The sequence below is a fragment of the Engraulis encrasicolus genome, chromosome 9, assembly GCF_034702125.1.
Source record: "Engraulis encrasicolus isolate BLACKSEA-1 chromosome 9, IST_EnEncr_1.0, whole genome shotgun sequence".
NCBI lineage: Eukaryota > Metazoa > Chordata > Actinopteri > Clupeiformes > Engraulidae > Engraulis > Engraulis encrasicolus.
This window is the reverse complement of record NC_085865.1, coordinates 5,338,417-5,356,842: the sequence shown is the minus strand read 5'-3', so window position 1 is coordinate 5,356,842 and position 18,426 is coordinate 5,338,417. Positions and strand designations below refer to the sequence as shown.

The 18,426-nt window shown below is 41.5% G+C and overlaps 1 protein-coding gene across 1 annotated transcript; it reads right to left on the bottom strand.

The window, feature by feature from the left end:
- Positions 1-11,634: 11,634 nt before the first annotated feature.
- Positions 11,635-14,479, bottom strand: LOC134456087 (uncharacterized). The gene is made up of 5 exons (XM_063207520.1): positions 14,317-14,479; positions 13,236-13,341; positions 12,550-12,761; positions 12,115-12,411; positions 11,635-11,750 (listed from the first exon to the last, which is right to left on the bottom strand). Exons 1-5 carry the CDS (start codon positions 14,477-14,479, stop codon positions 11,635-11,637), a joined length of 894 nt encoding a protein of 297 aa, XP_063063590.1.
- Positions 14,480-18,426: the final 3,947 nt, after the last annotated feature.

Genomic DNA, 18,426 nt, shown 5'->3' with positions numbered 1-18,426 from the left:
GATAAAGTGTCTTTTTAGTGTTCATGTTTGGTTTACAGCATTTCCATGAGTTTTGAAAGATGCTTAACTTAAATCTGCTGTATACCAGGCACAAAAAATCCCATAGTACCTCTCAAAATGAAGGAATCCAATATGGCCGCCATCACCAGAGATATACAGTACATGTCTGTGATTGAACAAGGTCATCTCTTAAATATATTATGCCGGCTATAGGTTTTCATACATGGGGAATTCATTGCTGTGCTCGGGTTGAAGATTTGGATGAAAAGACATGATTTAGACCTGCATACATGTTTAAGACTGTTAATAAATTGATCATTTATATTGGAATATTTCCCCTATTTCAATTTAATCCGGCATTAATTAAATGTATTGGTCTTAGATAACATATCTTGTTTTCGAATATTACAATACGAACACTGGTCACTGAAAAGACAACACTTACTACCCACATACACTACATTAACTCCCTCTTCCCCACCCTGTCGCCTCTCTTAATGTAAATAACAATCAAGCATAACATTGCAATGTTCGGACGGACCACACATTGAGAGAGTACATACACACACAAGTGTGGCAGAGAAGACATTCTTATTGGAACACCAACGTACACATACGTACGTATACAGGCGCTTTAATATACACTCAGGCAGATTTCAATTCAATAATTGAGGCATTATACCATGGTGAAATGTTTCCATCTCAAACCACCTCCCATGCTCCCATCTTTTCAACCATAAAAGTAAGTGCACACACAAGTCTGCCTAAATAATTATTTTTATACAACTTTACAATGGAAATCACTGTTTGCCAATTTTATTGATGTGCTCATTCAATCTATGAATAAAGGAGGATTGAGTGGTGAGCTGATGTGTAGAATAGAATAGAATAGAATAGAATAGAATAGAATAGAATAGAATAGAATAGAATGGTGTTTGTCACTATGCACATGTTCAATGAGATTGAAAGCAACACACTTCAGAGCACACATTTAATTCACAAAACAGTTTTGGTGAGCAGAATATACAATTAGTAGTGCCAAAAAAAACATGAACAGAGCAGGGAGTGCATACGGTGTGTGTGTGTGTGTGTGTGTGTGTGTGTGTGTGTGTGTGTGTGTGTGTGTGTGTGTGTGTGTGTGTGTGAATATATACACAGAGGACATACTCATGTATTGGTACTCATGTCATACTCATTGGTATCCAAGAGTTATTGCATCGATTGTCTTGCTCAATGTAGATATTACAGTAGCGGTGGCCCACTCTGCAAACACAACTATTTTACATTGTGCTGTATCAATTAGTCTATTGCAGAACACCAGATGGATGGAAAGAGATCATTGGATTGAGGGATACCAATGAATGGTCATTCTGTGCATGTGCGTGTGAAATGTGGTTATGGCCCTTCGAGTTGTTTGGTCCTTGCTTTGACACACCTGTACCAAGAGGACAGCAAGGCAAAGAGCTGAGGACCCGGTTGGAGGCTGTCCTAGATAATGTTTTAGCTCTGTTGATGCAGCAGGAGGATTAGAGAGGGGCTAACTTTTTTCCTCTTGTAGGTGTGCCTCCTGAAGGCCGCAATTATCTCTTTGGTTTTCTTTGCATTCAAAGATACAGAAATTATTCTCTGTATACCAGACTACCACCTTTTGCTGGCCACAGCAACTTCCATCTGGAGCTACGCCATAGGCATAGAGGTCCAAAAGAGTGGAGTTATTTAAAGAAATCCTTGCACTTATGACACATTTTGTGTCACATTTGTCTGAGCTGCGCTTTAACTATTCACAGATTCGAAAAGTGACTCATTGGAGCAGTCATTGTTGCTTCACTTATTTAACTTCTCACCACCATACATTTTGACTGTGTCACATCTCTGAAAAATCAGTGATCCTGATTGGTTCTACGGTATTGTGGTTTGCGATCAGGGCGAATCCGAAGGATTATAGGTTATCTACTGTACGTGATGGAGTTGTAATCCCATGTGAGGGATCCAAGTGATAGGTGAAGCTTAGATGATGGAGCACACTGGATGAGAGAAGCACAGTTGTGTGAGGGACACCATGGGGGTGAAGTGCAAGTAAGGGGAAGGCAGCGTGATATTGACCATCACTAGGGTTGTGGGTGTGCTCTGACTGTCCACTTATGATCCAAGCCATTTGGAGTAGAAGTCAGAGCCCTAGGTTAACTTATTCTCAATTACCTCTCCTCCTCTCCAGTGATTTTGAAGGAGTTGTTCGCTTAAATGCGACAGCTATGTATGCCCAAGACAAATTTATCTTATTTGCAGCAACTGAATGACTCCATGTACTCCATGCATTGGTGTAGTCTACGTAGAACGCGGGTATATGGAGTATACCCACTTCTAAATTCCAGGGATTTCAGTATACCCACTTAAAATTGATTGATCCATTGTTTTGAATAGCACAAATATATACAGTATACCCACTTCAAAAAATGCTCAAATATACAGTATACCCATCATAAAAAAGTAGACTACACCACTGACTCCATGCCTCTTCTTGCAGATCCAGAGAGGGATGAGGCACTCCTTGGGGCGAACACAAGTTGTGATGTCTTTTCATGCTTTGTGAATGGCAGATACAGGAGTAGTGGGACTAATGCCCCATTCAATTTCATCCATCCCGTTTCAGTGACTGACAGGAGGACAGGGTGGAGTAGTATGTGATCCTGCCTCAGTACATTGGCTTGATAATGTGGGGGCACAATATGCCATTGTGTGGCTTCTGATGTAGATAGCAAAGACTATGACTAGGGCTAATCACTGCAAAACAACTCCATTGCTTTCGCTACATCTGCAGCAAAAGTACAATGTAGTGCCTGGTGTTATGTAGTGTCTAAACATGTAGTGGCCAAATCACTGAGTAGGAGGAGCTTGATAATGATTGGAGATAGCCTAACTATCAAGAAAGTAAATATTTCACAATGACATCAACCTGTCTTTTGTTCCACCTTTCACCTTTCAAGGATTTAATCTAAACAAGGCAATAAAATCAGCAGACAATAACTTCCTAAAACTAGATATTCATATTAGATGATGGTACATTCAGGCATACAGACTTATCTGTGTATAGTTTTGTCATAATGGAAGAGGTGGGCTGAGGTGAACACATTTCATTGTGCATAAGCAATTGAAATAAGACAAAACATTTCAATAGAAATTAGCCTGTCAGTTAATTGGCAAGAAAAAAAATGGATGTAAACATGAATTCAGACTACACTGAACTGCCTGACTACACTGACTACCTTTGATTATAATTTTAAATTTGATTACATACATTATTTCCCATGTGTGAAAAGAAAACATATAGCTACATAATGTTTTTAAGAGTTCACCTTGTTTAATCAAAGATATGTATATCTCTGGTGACGGCGGCCATATTGGATTCCTTCATTTTGAGGCATTATAGGAATTTTTTGAGCCTGGTATACGACAGATTTGAATTGAGCATATTTCAAAACCCATGGAAATGCTGTATACCAAACATGAATACTATAAAAAGGCACTTTGTCCGGAAAGAAAAAATATGGACACAGAAGTGTACTATTTTTGGGTCAGAAATCAGTGCTTTTTTAGAGGCGTCATCCCATGTTCTACTGCCAGTAACTAAAGAATGGAAATAGGTAGACACAAACTTCTTTTTTCAGATGAAAGTAGACAGTCCAGTGCAGTTTGTGGTAGTATTGGTGTTCACAAAGACATCAGACATTATTTTCTGTGTATCTTGAAAGTTTGATCATAATGCTACAAATCGTTGACAATATGAGGCTCCCTGTTTTAAAAAAGCTGCCAGCCAATTATATAAGCATTTTCTTCAAATCTGACCTTAAATCTGATGACAGAATGGGGTTCCCCATATATGAAAACATAAAAATAAATCTTGTTTTCACATTCATACCTTGTTTAGTCAAAAAGAAAAGGGATTGCGAGATTTTAACCTGGTGTCGGCGGCCATATTGGATTTTGCCCGTTTGAGGCATTTCCGTACATTTTTGCGCCCGGTATACAACAGATTTGGATTCAGCACCCTTGAATACCCCTAAATCAGTTGTATACCAAAAATTAACACAATTTGCCTTCAGGGTTCATCTTTTGGGAAAATTGACCCTGACTAATGTGAAAAGGTGAATCTTTTCCATGTCTGCCATTTTCAATGTCCAGAAATTGACACTTTCAGCTGCAAAACGTACTGTACGTTGTTCATAAAAGTAAATACTACTTTATTACTTAGTAAATATTCATGAAAATATCAAATTTGGCAATATTCAGCACAGTTTCAGCGTGCAGTTGCAGTACCTACTCTGGTCACCATCCTACACAATGTACCTTTAAAATTACAATTGCACCTTTAAAACTAGAGAATATGGCTACCATGAGCATTACATTCAACTCTACTTTAAGGGTTGAATTAGCACTGAAATGTCTGGTGACTGGTGACTGGTGAAAGACAGTATTAACTTTACTTGCTCAATGAGAGTTTGCCTGCTGCCCATTGTATTAAGCCAGGATTAAGGTACCCATGAGTGTGTGTAATATCAAACGTGTAATTATTTCTTGTCTTATTATAACGTAACGACTTGCTCTTCAGTCATAACAATGCAAGCTACCGTATGCTTTCTTTTATGAAGGCATGGCTAGAGATGGGAAGATTCGTTTCTCTTTGTGTGTTCTCTCTAGTATGACACAGTTAGTGAGACACAGGGCCGCTGACAGGTTTGGCTGGGCCCGGGACAAAAAAATATCAATGGGCCCCCGGCACCCATAACTAAATTTTGTTGCTCATTTACGGTTCAATCTCGTCTCCTGAGACATATTTCATCTTCTCATATTCGTATCATTCCATGATCAAGTGTTTCTGGATCATTGCTCCTAAGGGTCCCTTAGGAGCAAGGTTTAAGATGAGAAGAGAAAGGGTAGGCTATAACTAAGACAAATATGAGGTTAAATTGAGACAACCACTACAGCAATATTTGAGAACAAGGAGAAACAGGGAAGAGCTCAATTGTATCTCCCTGATCTCAAATTTGTCTTGGCTATTTTCCAGGAGAATTAATTAAGATAAATCTGAGACTTTTATGAGACAAGTCTGAGAAGTATGAGCCCTCAAAGAGAGCTCACTATTCTCTCTTTCATGTCTTAAGTGTTTCTCTTTTATTGTCTTATTGTATCTGTAAATGAGCGATATCTGAGCCATTTTCAAGAAATTAGATTTTTTTTATTTTCATCAAATATAACACATAAACATTTTTGGTGGCCATAAGCACAATCAAAGCCGACCGAACAAAAAAGCTTCCCTACACATGTGTATATATGAAGGGTTTATTTGCAAAACGGTGTATCTCCATTTTGTAGAATGTTGGGAATTTGACATTTTGTATTGGGCATTCCTTTGCATTGCATTGCAAAATGCATTTTATATTGGTTTAAAAAGTATGATCTTGAACTATTTGAATGTTCGGAAGTCCTATCATCTATGTGTGAATTCATGCCAGTCATTTACAATAATAAAATGCAAAAGTCCAAAATGGTGGACATGTCGTTTTGCAACGAAAGCCTTCATATACTTTAGGTGATACTGTCCCATTTTTGGAAATAAGCTCATATTACACCACTCCTTGAGTTAAATGATTGGGTTTTACCCTTCTCCTGTACTTTCAACCGTTCTCTGAGTACGGCAGTACAAAGTTTATCTCCATGCTAACAGTTAACATTGAGTCCAATCAGACCAGCTGGCGGCCAACTGGTCCAATAGGACTCAATGTTAACAATGCTAAATCCAATCATTTAACGCAAGGAGAGGTGTAAAATGAGCTCATTTCTAAAAATGGGACAGTATCACTTTAAAGGATAACTTCAATTTCAACATGCAGTTGTAATGCTCACATTACCCTGGACTTGTCAGTACCTGAGGTTTTTCCCCCCTTCTTCGGCCTTTTCCGAATCTATTTATTCCCAAAAACATCCAAAGGGTTATGCAACATCAGCAGACAACTAGCAAACAGTGGTAGCTTTTGGGAAAATATTTGGAGTAGGCCTATGTTATTTTTAAAAAAAAAGAAAAGCAAACAAACGCTGCCCCCATTAAAATAGCTCATATTTCAGAAAGGGCTGAGCCGAAAAATGTGGCATCACCGGGTACTGAAAAGTCAAGGGTAGCGTGAGCAATACAACAGCATGTTGAAATTGACTGAAGTGGTCCTTTAACATTATACTTGACTTATCATTATACATTATCATCATACATTATACATATATCATTATAAAAGTATCACTGGTAACACAGGTGGCTGTCTCTGAGTTAGGTCTGTGTAGACTGGAGTGCTACTGAGTGATGGACCTTGGACATGGACGCCTCCGGTGGATGGAGTGCTACTGAGTGATGGACCTTGGACATAGACGCTCAAGTGACATGCACAGGAGCTTCATCCTGAGTTACACAGAATATCAAACACTACCTCAGAGAAGTGACCTAAGCCAACAATGCTTTCTATTAATATTGCGCTGTTAAAAAGTACGATGTGTTACCAGTGATGCTTTTAAATGTACTTTGTAAAATCACACTTATAACGTTTTGGTTAAGTATAATTATCTTACCCTTTCAAAAAGTACAATAGCATTGTTATCAACAAAAGTGTCAAAAGTAGATTCCTTGTGAAAGTACCACCCTACCATATTACAGACGTAGCTATTAAATAGCGACACAACCAGTGCAGAGTCTGGTACATTGGTTGACCGAAGGAACCCAGCACTTTTTAAAGGGGGGAGGGGGGAACCAGCATTGTACTTTTTGAAAGAGCATTATACCTAACCAAATTGTCATCATAGTGTGATTTCACAAAGTACATTTTAAAAGTATCACTGGTAACACAGGTGGCTGTCTCAGAGTTAGGTCTGCGTAGACTGGTTAGGTTTCATCATCACCTCTGTGGCCTGGAGGTGCCAAGTGCTCAAGTGACATGTACTCTACCATGGCTTTATAGAATTTGCCATCCGTACATTTAGCCAAAACAGGATCTCCTGATTTCAGATTGCTCAGCTGCACAGGAGCTTCATCCTGAGTTACACAGAATATCAAACACTACCTCAGAGAAGTGACCTAAGCCAACAATGCTTTCTATTAATATTGCACGAAAAAAAATACGATGTGTTACCAGTGATACTTTTAAATGTACTTTGTAAAATCACACTTATAACATTTTGGTTAAGTATAATTATCTTACCCTTTCAAAAAGTACAATAGCATTGTTATCAACAGAAGTGTCAAAAGGCAAAGTAGAAGTTGATTCCTTGTGAAAGTACAACACTACCATATTCAGGGTTCCCACTCTTTTTCAAAAATAATTTTCCAGGATATTTCCAGGACATTTCCAGGACTATTTTTGGATAATTCAGGACGGATATTTCATCCGTCGGACCCACAATTTGGACATACACAGCGACACACAATGCATTTTAGAGACAATGTGACTTTAAGGTTGAAATTAGGGATGCACGATGTTTTCGGCCGATACCGACATCCGATATTGATATAACGGTTTTGGCCAATAACCGATATTAACCGATACCGATGTTTTTCTTTTCTTTTTTTTACAGAGATGACATTAATGCAAACAAACAGAATTTTTGAATGTCCTCTTATTTCCAAAAACACTTTTTAACTCCCTGTGATAAAAACTAGAAGACAAACAATGAAAGTCACCGTCAAGTCCAATCTATTAGAACCGTAACATATAAAAAAAAACATTGGCGTTAACATCAGCCCAGTTTTACCCATCGGACCGATGTCCGATGTGTTGAGAAATGTCAAATATCGGCCGATACCGATACATCTGGCCGATACATCGTGCATCCCTAGTTGAAATAAATGAGTACAGTGTGTTAGGGAAGAGGGTATGTCCAAAGACGTCATAAGAGCATAGTATGGCATGGCCGCAAGGGGAGTCACTTTCTTCTTCTGCAGTTAGTACAGAGGAGACTAGTGATAGGAGGGATTACATTAAACACTGACAACTGGATCTCCTCTCTTGACCAATTTTGCAGTCTTGACAGAGTTCAGATTTTATCCATTATGGCGTTGCATCCACTGACCATGAGCACAGTGTCTTTAAGCAATGTCCTCGGACTACACCTAACCCAATGCATTTTCCATTGAGTGATACTTCTTATCCAATGTACGTTATTTGCTGAGTACTGGCGGCAAGGTAAAATGCAAAGCCACTACCGCCAGGGCTGGAGTGTGGAACAGGTCATAGGACATAGTGAATTTGTGTCAGCTGTAATTAAGGCTGAATGACAGCTGTAATTTAACCACAAACTGAGCATTGACGACAGGACATCCTATTTTGACCGGGCCGGAACTAACAGCAGCTCCTCGCACCCACAATGCAATTCAAATTGCGGAGTTTCCAGTGTCACAATTTTTATCGATCATGGCCTTGCATCCACTGCGCATGGTGTCCCCGGGCTACGCCCCCGTACTACACCGTGGCCAATGTAATTTCCTGCGAATAAGCGTTCTTATCCAAGTGCAATGTAAACTCACATTAATGTCACATTATCTCAGAAATTAGTACCGTAATAGTCTCCTCTTATCGCAAAAATTAGTGTACTTGGATTTAAATGCATTCTCCACAAGACTTGACTTTGACTTTTTTGCTCACCAACCATTGTGGCCAGTGGTTTCTGTCTTTCTGCAAGCCAGTTTTGTTGCCAGTTTCTTTTTCTCTGGAATATTCTTGCATACAAACAATTGATGCAACTACTGTGATTCGTCACACCAAAGATCAAACTAGCTTTCAAAGTGGCTAGTGAGACTGAAAGCTCTGATCTCCAAAAAAGATAGCAGTACAATTTTGTAAGGAAGTGCTAGCACTGCCTATTTGTAGGCCTATTATGACCGTAAGCAGGTTTTCGAGAGATATATAACGCCATGATATCAGCTAGCGACTTTTCAGTAAGCCAACTAGCGACTTCTAGCGACTTTTGGCAACACTGAGTCAAAGAATATGACAGTGTATAAGTGCAATCAAAGATGGCAACCTGACCAAACTGTGTGTGTGTGTGTGGACTCGGAGAAGAGTAAAATTATACCACAAACAAAATCGGGAAAAAGTTGAAGGGAAAAAAAATCCAGGACAAATATTTTTTTTTCCAGGACATTTAGTGAATTTCCAGGACTTTCAAGGACTTGAAAACACATCTCTAAATTTCCAGGTTTTCCAGGTTTTCCAGGACGTGTGGGAACCCTGATATTACATGCATAGCTATTAAATAGCAACAAAACCAGTGCAGAGTCTGGTACATTGGTTGACCGAAGGAACCCAGCACTTTTTTAAATCATTGTTGTCCTGACTGAAACAATTGTCTTTAGTCATCCGTGTGTAAAATTCAGCTACGGCATTCCCTGGTTTTGTGGTTTGTGAAATAACAGGAATAGATTATACAATTTTGACTGCATGGACCATCTGCATTGGTATATTTTGAGTACCATGTATAAGCCTTAACAAATAAACATTCTTGTCCTCAAAGTGGAAACATGAATGAGTCCATAATGGACAGAGAGTCCTGACACTATCGGCTAGGTGCACCAGAAGATGTACATTCGCAGTTTCGTATCGGTCACCATAGAGATTAGCCATTTGAGAACAAAAGTTCCATAATAGTTTCTCTGCATGATCAACCTGTTCAACTGATATGGATTCCATTAACAAAACAAAAATGGCTTCACTTAGTAGAAGGAAGTGATTGTAGTACATTGTTGCAAGAATTCCACGGAAGACAACAGGTCCATAGAAGATCAAAATATCTCGATATTCTGATGCTTTAAAAAACATTCTAAGCGATGCCATCGATCGAGGATATCTAGTTGAGGATGGAGGAGATATATCTTGAAAGCGCCTGTCAATTTCTTTAGCATTTCTTGCCATGCTGAAGGGCTCACGAGAAAACTCTTTAGAAAACCACAGAACCATCAAAAGGCGCATAACTCCAAGAAGGACTGAGTGCATGTAGTAATCAATGGCAGTGCCTTATGCTATTAAGTGCTATTAAGCCAACAGGGACCCTTCACACCTTTAACCGTTGTTTTAGTCTCACTTGCAATTTTCATATCCTGAGCAAGCTTTTCATTTGTACGTAGTTGCCCTTTTGGATCCCCATGTTGGTATGGAAATGCATGGACATGACCCCTTACCCCCGTTCTCACAGTCTGCCCTGGCTGCTCACATTTATGGCATCCAAATTTCCCATTGTACTGCACTGAATTGAGGACTAATGCCTTAGCAGGTAAGTCGCATGTTCCAGCAATGGTGAGCACCTTACAAACAAAGGGTTCGGAAGACAATCCTGCAGGTTGCACAAGAATGCCATTCTCTGCAAGTTGACTCAATGTGTCACTTAGTGGTCTTAAAGTGGTACTGTCCCATTTTGGAAATCATATTACACCTCCCCTTGAGTTAAATAGTTGAGTTTTGCCTTTCTCTTGTACTTTCAACTGTTCTCTGAGTATGGCAGTGCAAATTTTACCTCCATGTTAGCAGTTAACATTGAGTCCTATTAGACCAATTGGCGGCTAACTGGTCTAATAGGACTCAATGTTAACTGCTAGCATGGAGGTAAACTTTGCACTGCCATACACAGAGAATGGCAGGAAGTATGGGAGAAAGGTAAAACTCAATTATTTAACTCAAGGGGAGGTGTAATATGATCCCATTTCCAAAAATGGGACAGTATCACTTTAAAAATGTAACCATGGATGGTTTTGAATTCACGTACCAAAGTCCAGCAAATATCATGTTCTGTCTTTTTGTGCGTTCCAGAAAGTTCAATTCATTAATGATACAATAAAAGGGCCACACTGAAAATTTGGAAGATTTGAAAATAGGCACCCCATCTGTATTCCACATAAGTGAGATTGCATTAGGATCACTAAGAGGACCACCCCCATCTACAAGGTGTTTGTAGACTTCTCCATCATATATATCTTCTATGTTTTTGGGATCAGTCTTCTTCCTGCTAAATCTAAAGTTAAGTTTGTCCTGAAAACCTGGCTTGAGAAACAATGATCTTATTTGATCTTCAATTGGAATCTCTATGAAGGATGAGGAGTTCTCTTCAGATTGACTGGTACCACAAGCGCCACATTCATCCGTCATTCCACTGTCTAACGACCCAAAACAATTATTGCAGTATTTATGTACTGAAATGGGAGACGTTGCAGATTGGGAGAAAATAAAAGTTTTTAAACTTTTGTATACTGTTTAAGCAGTCAGTGTTCAGACTGTCAGGACAAAGCAACTTCAACAATTTCAGCAAATCACCAAGAGGGGGAACCAGCATTGTACTTTTTGAAAGGGCATTATACTTAACCAAAATGTTATCATAGTGTGATTTCACAAAGTACATTTTAAAAGTATCACTGGTAACACAGGTGGCTGTCTCAGAGACGGGGGAACCAGGATTGTACTTAACCCTGTTAGGCAGAAACGTCTGTCTGCCATGCTAACCCAGTATTAAAACTGCAAACACTTCATCCGGGAGTGCGGCTTTTTTTTTTTTTTTGCTTAACTTGAACTTTGCTGTTTGATCGCACCCAAAGACTTTGAGTTTGTGGCCAGGCTACTGCATAGTAGGAGCACCTGCTCTGGCCCTACATTTGTTAACAAACGCCTTTTTCAATTTTGACTCCTCCACTGGTTCCCAACCAGGCAGCGTGGCACATCTCAGGACATACGCTGGAAGACAAGAACATTATTTGTACCGTAATTAGTATTTGGTAGAAACACACCACCATTGTTCATTTCACGTTTAAAGGACAGCCACACCATTAATTCATACATTTGATAGGCATATGCCCGCTACCCTGGTTTCAAAAAGAGAGCACATTGTTGAAAATACACAATTCACAATCATATACAAGTGATTTCCCCATTTACTCTTTATTTACTCATATTATCAGTAGTCAATTTCCAGAATTCAACATGCAATTTCTTATCCTTAATGAATGCTAAAGGAAACTTACTTGTGTTATTAAAATTCTAATTGCACAGGGATGTCATGAATGGCTTCCCAAGTCAGTGTAAATTAAATTAAACTTACTTCGTATTGCGTCCACCTTGGTCCGGTCAAGGACTTTCTTCCCCTGAGAGCCTCCAGGACGGCCAAATGGGACAGCATTACGACAGTCAGCGACTGAGAAGAAATGGTCAAAGAGGCCATGGAAGAGGCGCATGCAGTTCGGCTTGGCCGCGTGGGTGATGGCAGCCAGCTGGTAGGATGAAATCTGGACCCCACATCCTGGGAAGAGCTCCTGCTGTCCCACGGTGGTGGGTGCGCCGTCCACATTCTTAGCCAGCAGCTCACAGAGGGCCTGGAGCTGTTTAAGTTGGTCTGGATCTGACACATTGGAGACAAAATAGAAAAGACGTAGCTGCTCTTTAAAATGGATGTTAACACATTAAAACAGGATATCCCGTAGGTTTTCATAAACAAACAAAGATCATAAAAATAGCAACACAATGAGAAAATACTTACCTATTCTTGAGACAACATCGTGAATCTTTTTTCTCTCGCGGAGCAGTTCCTCCACCTCCTCCTTACAGTCAGAACAAGGTGACCAGCAACTTCCCGGTGTAAGGCCTTCGCTTCCGGGCGAGTGGCGTGATGGACCCTGGACGCCTCCGGTTGTTGGAGTGCTGCTGAGTGATGGACCCTGGACGTGGACGTCTCCGGTTGTTGGAGTGCTGCTGAGTGATGGACCCTGGACGCCTCCGGTTGTTGGAGTGCTGCTGAGTGATGGACCCTGGACGCCTCCGGTTGTTGGAGTGCTGCTGAGTGATGGACCCTGGACGTGGACGCCTCCGTTGGACGGAGTGCTACTGAGTGATGGACCCTGGACGCCTCCGGTTGTTGGAGTGCTGCTGAGTGATGGACCCTGGACGTGGACGCCTCCGTTGGATGGAGGGCTATTGAGAGTATGGCCATATGGGTAGCCCTCGTATGTAGCAGAGGTGTTGTATGGTGAAACAAAACCATACATTGAATTATAATTATTAAAAAATGAAAACTGACCAGGCTGTCTCGGAGTTAGCTCTGCATAGACTGGTTGGGCTTCATCATCGCCTCTGCGGTGGGGTGCCAAGTGCTCACATGACATGTACTCTACAACTGCTTTATAGAATTTGCCATCAGTCCACTTAGCCAAGACCTTATCACCTGACTTCAGATTGCTGAGCTGCACAGGTGCTTCATCACATGACAAAATATTGCGGACGTTGTCGATTTTTCCGGTGTACCCGTCCTCCCACCGGACGAATGCAAAACTCCCTGAAAGAGACAGACACAGAGAGAGAATACTGATGATTAACCATGGAGAAGATCCCCCTTTTCATGTATGCTGAGTACAATTTTCCCAGTCACAATAAATACCTAGAATTTGATGAATAAAAATAACTACAAATGTTTCAGAGCAGCTACACCCGCGACGTTGATAGGGGCTGCAAGCTTGCCTAGGTAGCGTCCACCATTAGCTTCACCCAGATAGCATTCGCCATTTCAGAAACGCCACATGGAGTACGGCTTTCGAAAAATAATCGTCTGTTCACCCAAACCCAACCACCACCCAACCAACCAAAAGCATGGTTTCAAATTGTGTCGTGTAGTTTCATTTAGTTGAAACTTTCATTTAGTGAAATCGCCAAAACTATTACATTTTCGAAACCCGCCCCCATAGCTATTACTCCATGTAGCATACGTAAAATGGCGGACCCCCCCAACGCAGCAGGTGGCAAATAGCCTGACGATGTGAATTCATAACCACCATGCATAATGTATAACCTAATGGTTATAAAACAACCCGGGTCATTGTATTGGGTTCACCGTATGGCCACCACAAGTGCACTGTCGAAGCAAAAGCAATTCGGGGGAAGAAACGGAACTTTTTCCCGTGAGGGAACTGAACTGGCTGAGGGAACCTGTTTAGCTAAGAATTAGCATGGCCGCCTCCACATTGGTCACATTTGTATTTGCGGTTTAAATTAAGCCAGGACTTACTGTTGACATATACCCAAACATTTCATCTCTTAGCCAAAGTGTAGTCAAATGAATATGGTTCGCCTGGAAGGACATTTCATTACTTGGTGAACAGACGCCGTCCGTTGCTTTAACACACGCCATTGCCGTTAGTCACCTTCCAACTGCCATTCATATCTTAGCCACCACCACCGTTAATTTCTAAACCAAAATACGTTTACATTTGTCACGTAATGTAACTGACTAACTGAAATATGGCAGGGTTCTTACCTCTCGTCGCGTACGCGTGACAAGTGAAAAACTTCCTGAAAAGTGTTGTTCTTTTGATGGCTCTTCTTCTCAGAAAGAATGAAGGAATCTTCCAGTCCTCCTCCTTCTTCTTCAAGCCCTCAGAATCCCGCGTTAGTAGCTTTTCCGGAAGTACGTCACTCATATTGAAATAACCAAGTAAAAATGTACACGCAAGCAGTGCACCGATTTCCTAAATAACTATGTAATTTACCCTTTTTAGAATCAATTTACATTTTAGTTAAGTGCATATATTTTAAATTTATTTCAAATTTGAGTAGTGTTTCCATGCAGTCCGCCGCGCATGCTCATTGGAGGCGAGGTGACTTTTATTCAAAGTACATAGCCTACATTTTCATTTTCCAAAAGATGAGGTTTGTGCACATCACATGTTAAGTTAAAGTTGTTGGCTAAAAACTCAAAGTGATTCTAGGCTGTATGCTAAAATATGTATCATATTGAGACATATTTGAGAGCTTGTGCTATTCTCATTTTTATATTTGCTGATGTTTTTTTCAGTTAAACTAATTTGAGACGTCAAATAGCTTTAAGAGACATAACTGAGAGATCTTGCTAGTGAGGATATATGATTGAGACATATTTGAGAGCAGCAAACATGTCTCATTTTTGTCTTAGCTGAGATCTGGAAAGGAGACCAATATGGGAAAGTGTTCAGAACTGGTAGAATGCTCACGCAATGCTCATCATGAGACTTATTTCTCAGGAGAGACATTTGAGAATAATGAGAAAAGCACTTTGGTCTTAATAAATGCTCATTTATGTCTAGGAGACATATATGTGACATAAACGAGATCTCTTTTTCAATTTTGCTTTGCTATTGCCCTTCCTCCTACCCCCCCAACCCCCCCCCCCCCAAAAAAACCCAACCACCAAACCACCATTTTTTTCAAGAGAGACCAGGTGGCCAGACTACACTTTCGGCCTGAAAGCGCACCACTCTCACGTGATATGCTATATATTATTAGGCCTACCCATTATAAAAGAAATGACATTGGTATCAAAGTAGCCTCACAAATCAATGACGCATACAATAATTCCATAGTACATGATCTAGCCATCCAATTATCCATGCATTTTTGCCAACGCATACAATAATTCCATAGTAAATGATCTATCCATCCAACTATCCATGCATTTTTGCCAACATTTATTTAGAAATTAAACAAAATAAATAGGATTCACATCATTAATAACACAAGTGTACGTGTAATTTACTTTAGCAATTTGAGGGCTTGCACATCAAAACGTGCCTGACTGAATCAGCTCTATTTTGCTAAAGTGACTTCAAGTGACGTGTGATGACAGTGAACAAGTGAGCAGCACACCAAAGACTTCAATCTTCCCACATCAGGAATAGCCAGGAACAAGTCAAGTTGCAGAAATGCAGTGGCGAACCGTGAGCACTACGGCTGGGCCTTCACTTCAGCCCTCAGCCCTATTTTTTTTTTTTTTTGTTTTTTTTTTTGGGGGGGGGGGGGGGTCGCGTATGCACGGGATGATCATGCCAGGGTCGCGTGCACTTCTGATAACTTATCAAAAGCAATTTGCGCTGTCACAGACAACCTCCACAAAATAACACAATAAATAGACCACAGATTACTGAATGCCCCGAATTAAGAACTTGAAATAAGAAAAAAATAGTTTTTTTACTTACCTAGTCCTACATGAACACGAAATCCATTCGTCGGTCTTTCTTGGTGAAGTGGGCGATGACAGCGTCATACAGTTTGTCCTTAGACTTAAGCTCCAAAAGAAGTCCTTTCTCGATCGACATCAGTGCCAAAGCTCCCAGGCGAGCCTGTCCAGTAGTGTTTCTGGCGTGCGTTTTGATGCGCTTCAGGGCCGAGAAAGACCGTTCCACGGAGGAGGTGGACACGGGAATGGTCAGCACCAGGCAGGTGAGGCGATACAGCTGCGGCATGCTCTCAGTCAGCTCTTTAAGTGTGATAAAGTTCAGCAGGTCTGATGGGCTCCTTCCCTCGAAGCTTGCCATGTTATACATGACTGTCAGTTCAGTCTTGAGCTTGGGGAGGTCAAAGTGCAGCCCGTAGTTTTCAGTGAGGCACTGGAACTCCGCGCTGGGGAAGTTTTCTCGGTATGTTGCAAACTTCTTGGGGTCCAGCAGGGCAAGGAACATCAGTTTTTCGTGATCCTTGAACCTGTTCCTCAGCTGAGTGAGAATGTTGTCCGGGATTTCACTGTGCAGGCGCTGGTACGCGCTGTGCCCTGCGGCCGCTGGGAGCCCCGACTTCGCTCACCGTGTCCTCGTAGATGGAATCAAACTTCGCCTTTTCTCTCTCCGTGGTGCTGCAAAAGTCAGCAATGCTGGACAAACAGAACTGCATGTCGTACTGCTTATTCTGCAAGATTCCAAAGAGCACATCGGAGTAGGCGAACACAGCGTTGAATGTGGCGAGGAGGAAGCAAAACTCGAAGCCCGTCAGCAGAGCGAGGTACCCGTCAGCGCTGTGCACAGTGTCGTCGTCAAAATCATCGTAGTTGTCCACAATGAATTCGAAGAGCTCCACGAGTTCTTCTCTGCGCTCATAGACAGTGCAGACCAAACGCGAAGAAAAGTTCCATCTTGTTGGTGTCACTCTTGGCAGTCTCCGCTGGCATATTTCATCCAGGAGTTTCGTGCGTTTAGCTGATTTTGAGAAGAAGGCTGCGAGGCCATTGAGGTGTGAGAAAAAAACCTTGCACTGTTTGATCTTAGCAGCACTTTGGGACATTACGAGGTTCAAGGAGTGCGCATAACAGTGAACAAATAGAGCTTGGGGGATTTTTTCTTTTATTTTAGCTTGAACCCCATTCAATCCAGAGGCCATGACTGCAGCTCCATCGTAGCATTGCGCGATTACCTTGTTCGTGCAGGCGCAGTCCTCCAGAAACTGCCAAACATGCCCAGCTATGGCGTCTGCGCGCTTATCACCACTGACATCTCCATACTGGAAAAAACGCTCCTGCACACCACCGTCAGTTGTGTAACGCAGGACGTATGACATTTGAGCAGTGTTGCTCACATCAGTTGTCTCGTCTACCATGACGGAGACAAAAGGCGTTTTGATCACCTCCTCCCTCATTGCCTCGGTCATTACATCCGCCACCGATTGAATCAGATCGTTCTGAATTTTGCTGGAGGTGCCGGTGAACACAGTGGCCGAATCCAGATGACAGCGCAGTGGGCTGTCATATTCCCCCAAAAACTGCAGTAGCTCCAAGTAGTTGCCCTTGTTCTCGGAATCTTTGCTTTCATCATGTCCTCGAAATGCCATCTCTTGCTTTCCAAGAAATGCGACAACATGGATGAGTCGTTTGAGGATTTCTCTGTTCTGCCTGACTTTGTTGTTGTGGGCGGTGGTTTGATTCCGGCGCTGCTCGTCTAGCTGAAGGTCAACTCTAGTGTCCCCAAAAGTTTTTAAACTGACCGTCGCTTGCAGGTGTGCTGCAGAATCCTGATGACGATGAGCTGACTTTGTCAGATTTGAGAGGCTGACGAATCCTCCGCTGACCCAAGTGGATGACTTGTCGGTGGTAAAAAGTAGACAGTTCCAGCAGTACAGCCTGTTGGTTTTCGTACAGCCCGTCATCCACGGGTATCGCTGGTAATTCTCTGTCTTAAAATGCCTTTCCACATGTCTTACTCTTTCTTTTAGTTCCAGTTCAGGAGTTGGTCTTCCCTGTTTTATTATTTCAAGTTTATTGGTGAAAGACCGCCTTGAAAAAGGCGATGCGATCAAGCTAGCCACAATCTCATCCTCCGCCATGCTAATCAAATGTCTCTCAACCGCTCTCGCTCTCTCACCACTCAGCCATTTAGGACTTCATGAAGGCCTACGCTCTGTTTTTTTTGTCCCGCCCACTTAAAATCAAACTGTGATTGGTCAAGTTTCCCATCACTCTACAGACCAAAACACATACTTTAGCTTTCCGCGGGATTCATGAAGTCCTAACCAATAAGGAGCCGGTTAATCTCGCATCGATAGAGATGGACGATTCTGATTGGATAGTATGTTTCAGGACGGTAACCCTTTCATTGCTGATGAGAATTTGGCAGTAAACTTAATTTTG

Coding starts and splice junctions, on each gene's coding strand:
- LOC134456087 (XM_063207520.1), bottom strand. CDS start 14,479: ATGAGTGACGTACTTCCGGAAAAGCTACTAACGCGGGATTCTGAGGGC. Junction 12,762..13,235: donor GTGCAGCTCAGCAATCTGAA/GTCAGGTGATAA, acceptor TCCATCACTCAG/CAGCACTCCAACAACCGGAG. Junction 11,751..12,114: donor CAAGGTGGACGCAATACGAA/GTAAGTTTAATT, acceptor CTTGTCTTCCAG/CGTATGTCCTGAGATGTGCC.